The following is a 4,016-nucleotide window of genomic DNA, read 5'->3' as shown; positions in this document are numbered from 1 at the left end:
ACAGTGTCTTCAAATTCAAACATTACTATCCCCCGATGATGTCATCAAAAGCGTTCAGAAAATATATAACATCGGTTTTATAACTTTAAAAGGTCATGCTAGCAGAATAAGTCATTACTTATATTAAAATATGAACTTCTGCAGTTCAGAGCACACCCACATGAAGAAATGTGTTTCTCCTCCAAGACACAGTGCAATGCAGATCACCCTTGCGGTAGAGGAATATACAGTCTTAAGTCCCTATGGCTACCCCTTAAAAAAATAAATTTCAGACACCACTTCAGCTCCAAATGTCCGTAAAATTGGAGGGGTAAGGAGAAGTCTTTGTGGTAGGGGAAAAAATTTTGATTTGCCCAGGCAGTAATTCTATAACTTGTTTGAAGCATGCTAAAAGTTAGCAATGTTAGCCGCGTTATAATTGTTAGCCTATGTTAGAAATATTAGTTAAGTTAGAAGTGTTAGCCACGTTAGTGTATTCACATTACTTGTAATTCTTAACCTTGTTTGCAGCCCATTAAAAACAGACATTAATTACAGATTTTGTTTGTAACACGCTACATGTTAGCCACGTTAGAAGTGTTAGCTAAAACAAATGACTATGCTAACTCCCAACTCCTCAACTGAACAATTTGACAGAGTGCCAGGTCAAAAACACTTTAATATCCGTACAACCAGAATTAAGGCGCTCTGGACTATGAGCGCACTGTCCTTTATTGACAAAAAATTTAAGCTTTTAAGTGTGACTTATAGTGCAGAAAATAATGCATCAGTCAGACTTTGTGAAGCTCTTATAGTATTTAAACTGTTATATTGTAAGTAAATTAAATTACATGTTTTAATAAGGTAAAATAAGAAAGTTGGAAACATTTTTTTTCAAAATAGAAATAGATAAATCTTAAAGAAATATAGGTTTATTGACAAAACTTGTTTTCTTGGAAACAACTGTAACTGCTAATCTTTTCTAAACAGACTCCTCAGCTGCTGCTTCATTTAGCATTCAGCCCTAAAACTTTGAACAAACTTCACTCTCACCCTCCCCATGACCAAATTCTAAACTGGGTCCATACAAATTCTCCACTTACAGTACGCGCAGCCTTCCTCTGTGTCGTCTCTTTGCTGACATGTCACTGAAGAGAGCCGAGCTCTTGTTTTGACAGTGTGCAGACAGACTCATGCCAGCAGCTCTGATGCGCAGCTTGCACAGCTTTGCTGTCAGAAGCATCAGTGTCACTGTCTCTGTGCTCGGTCTCTCCCTTCCTCTACTTCCTCTCTCAGTGCAGCTGAATAAAAAAAAGGGGGGCGGTGGGTGAGGGGTGTCACACTTCTTTATCCGCCATTTCCCTTCCCTCGAGAGCCGACCTGACCCCATGGCAGCACAGGCCTCGCCCACGGCTGCTTACATCAATGGAGCTTCGTTTCTTTAAAAATTTATTTAAAAAACTCTGCAGGCAGCGATGTGGACAATCCATTTCAGAAACTTGCCAATCCTCTGAAAGGCTTCTGCTGCACAAATCTAATTTTTCAGTTGTCCATCATCCGATTAAGTCCTTCCACCTTCTTCTCTCAGATTTGCCGTAAGGTATACCAGCCTCCGAAGTGCTGCAAATTCCCAGAGATGAGATGAGGAGGTGAGATCACACATGCTGAAGTGAAATCTCACTCACATATTAAATGTGAGTAGCCAGAGAAATCGTCAGTCAGCAGAAAGGGAGAACATTTTCAGTGTGATCAGCTAATAGAATAATATATATCCAACATGTTTGTCCAAGCTGTAAAGATTTTTGACTCAACAGGTTCCACATCCGACAACTACATAAAATTGTTAACGTCTCATTTGATGTCAAGTTTCATTTTGACGCTAAAATGGGAGATGCAAAAGTTACCTCAAATCATACTAATGTCGCCTTAATTGTGGGCAACATTTTTCTGTTGGTTTTTGCAACCTCAAAAAGCAATGCAAATATTTTACCCACAAGACTTGATTTGTTGTGTTTGCTCTGTACCAGGAGTGTCCAAATCCAGGCCTTAAGGGTCGATGTCTGACATGTTTTTCAATCAATCTGACATTGAAACTCAGGTAATCAGCAGCAGATTTCTAGAAAACCAGCAGCCTGGATTTGGGGACCCCTGCTCTATAGAAGTGAGTTTTATAGTTGCTTCATACTATTTGTTTATCAGTTTTTCCAGTTTTCTAAACTGTTTTATATAAAAAAAAAAAAACTAACTATTGTCAGTTTTTTTTTGTAAAGAATTTGAAAAACCTACAGATTTCTTTGTAGGAAAAAAAAATAGCACAACTATTTACTATTTCTTTTATATTGGGTTTATAAATTTACACTATTAAGACGTATACTTTGCGTTTTATAAAGAAAGCAGTTGTGAAACTACCGTACAGACATGTGTTTTTCCCAGACACTCCTGTGGTGAAACAAAGGGAAATTTCTGTGAAAGTCTGCTGCAAAAAAACTTTAACATCAAAATGTAATCTGACTTTAATTTGCACATTTTGTTTGGTACTTTTGAGCATTTTATCTTTAAGTTTAGTTGCTTTAATCCAACATCTGGCCACCACTCCAGCTGGTATCAGCATTTATAGAAGAGGAAACGATAAAGGAGATTTTCCAATTATTTGTTTGAACCACTGGGTACCATGGCAACGGTCTCTACAGATATTAACCTTTATATTTATAATAACTGCTTAATTTGTTTATTGCACATTTTGTATTATGTAGGGTCAACGGTTCATAGCGACGGAGAGTATGGGAAAGAGTTGAAGAGGCGTGTAAAAGCAGACTGGAACAGATTGTTGAAGGTTTCAGGTGTGATGAAGAGTTTCAGCACGGATGAAAATAAAGGTGTAGACGACTGTAGTGAGAGAAAATAAAGTAGACAGAAGACAGAGCTGGACGTAGGAGAGTTGAAGATGTTGAGGTTCTCTTTGGGAGTAACAATAATGAAGGATGAACCCACCAGTACTATTTTTAATTTGATCTAGTGTTAAAATTTGTTTTCATAATATTTTAATTTATTTCTAAAGTTACAAATCTTAGGCTAACAATTGAACACTTAATTAGCAGATTTCACAAGTTTACAAAAATGACGTGTGTCATGAACAGTGCTCAGCTGGTCCTGTTGTGAAAAGCATCGTATTTGTTAAACTTAAAGAAAACTACCGTGCACATTATATATTAACATCCAGTTTTGGTTTCGTTACCAAAACCAGATCTGCATAAAGCCACTTCTGTTATCTTACAGTCTCACAATGTGCAATGGAAAATAACGCGTCACTGCTTTGCATGTACAGTATGTGATGCCATAGTAATGTTATTAATGAGGGTTATCACAAATGGAGTGATATGGTGCAACCCTTATTGCAGGCCTGAGCATCCAGACGACACATCTATCGTCTTCCATTCTCTGTTACCAGGCAGAATACATCTGACACTAAATACAGCTGAGTCACTGCAGCTCCAAAGGATTTATGTTAGAAAAAAACTCTCACTGCATCAGAAAGCCACGATTTCATTTATAGCATGTCAGAGTTCTGTTCCCTCCAAACAGTTTAACAGACATAATAATGAGGAACAGAAACACCAGCATCTGGTTTAAACATTTTATTTAGATCAAAGCTTTTAGTATTTGTGTTGTGTGTCCAGTGTGGGTGCAATATACAAGAGGTCATTAGCTTAATTGCATCACAAAAGCAGTATCTGGCCTTTTTAGGCTTCTGGTTGCCATCTTTTTAGGAGGAAAACAAAGGTGAGAGATACTGCAGTCACTGCAGTATTATTTGAGGTTTATGATTTTTAGCAAAATACCTTATTCCTGATGATTTAGAGTTTAAACATTGATCTAATCTACCAGAACAAAGTAGGAGTAGTGAGGAGGTGCATTCACCTCACATGGGGTTGAATGACTTTAAAGAAAACAAGTAATGTGTGGTTTGCAAATTACTTGAGAGTTTTGCAAGATGAGATATATACCACATTAACTCCTAAAATCAGCAGTTAAAGCTG

The 4,016-nt window shown here is 37.4% G+C and overlaps 1 protein-coding gene across 2 annotated transcripts in view; it reads right to left on the bottom strand.

Annotated features, from left to right (window-relative positions):
• limk1a (LIM domain kinase 1a) overlaps positions 1 to 4,016 on the bottom strand; it is a 52,718-nt gene that overhangs the window by 34,792 nt on the left and 13,910 nt on the right. Inside the window, exon 1 of one of the 2 annotated variants that reach the window (XM_024277782.2) lies at positions 1,083 to 1,252. The exons of the other annotated variant lie outside the window; for it this stretch is intronic. Within the exon in view, the coding sequence (XP_024133550.2) occupies positions 1,083 to 1,222 (140 nt within the window). The 5' untranslated portion in view covers positions 1,223 to 1,252. Of the gene's footprint in view, positions 1 to 1,082; positions 1,253 to 4,016 lie in introns of those variants that run through there. 2 annotated transcript variants of the gene reach the window in all.

Source organism: Oryzias melastigma, linkage group LG13, assembly GCF_002922805.2.
Source record: "Oryzias melastigma strain HK-1 linkage group LG13, ASM292280v2, whole genome shotgun sequence".
NCBI classification, from domain to species: Eukaryota; Metazoa; Chordata; class Actinopteri; order Beloniformes; family Adrianichthyidae; genus Oryzias; species Oryzias melastigma.
Note: the sequence above shows the minus strand (reverse complement) of the source record. Positions and strands in the feature narration are given on the sequence as shown.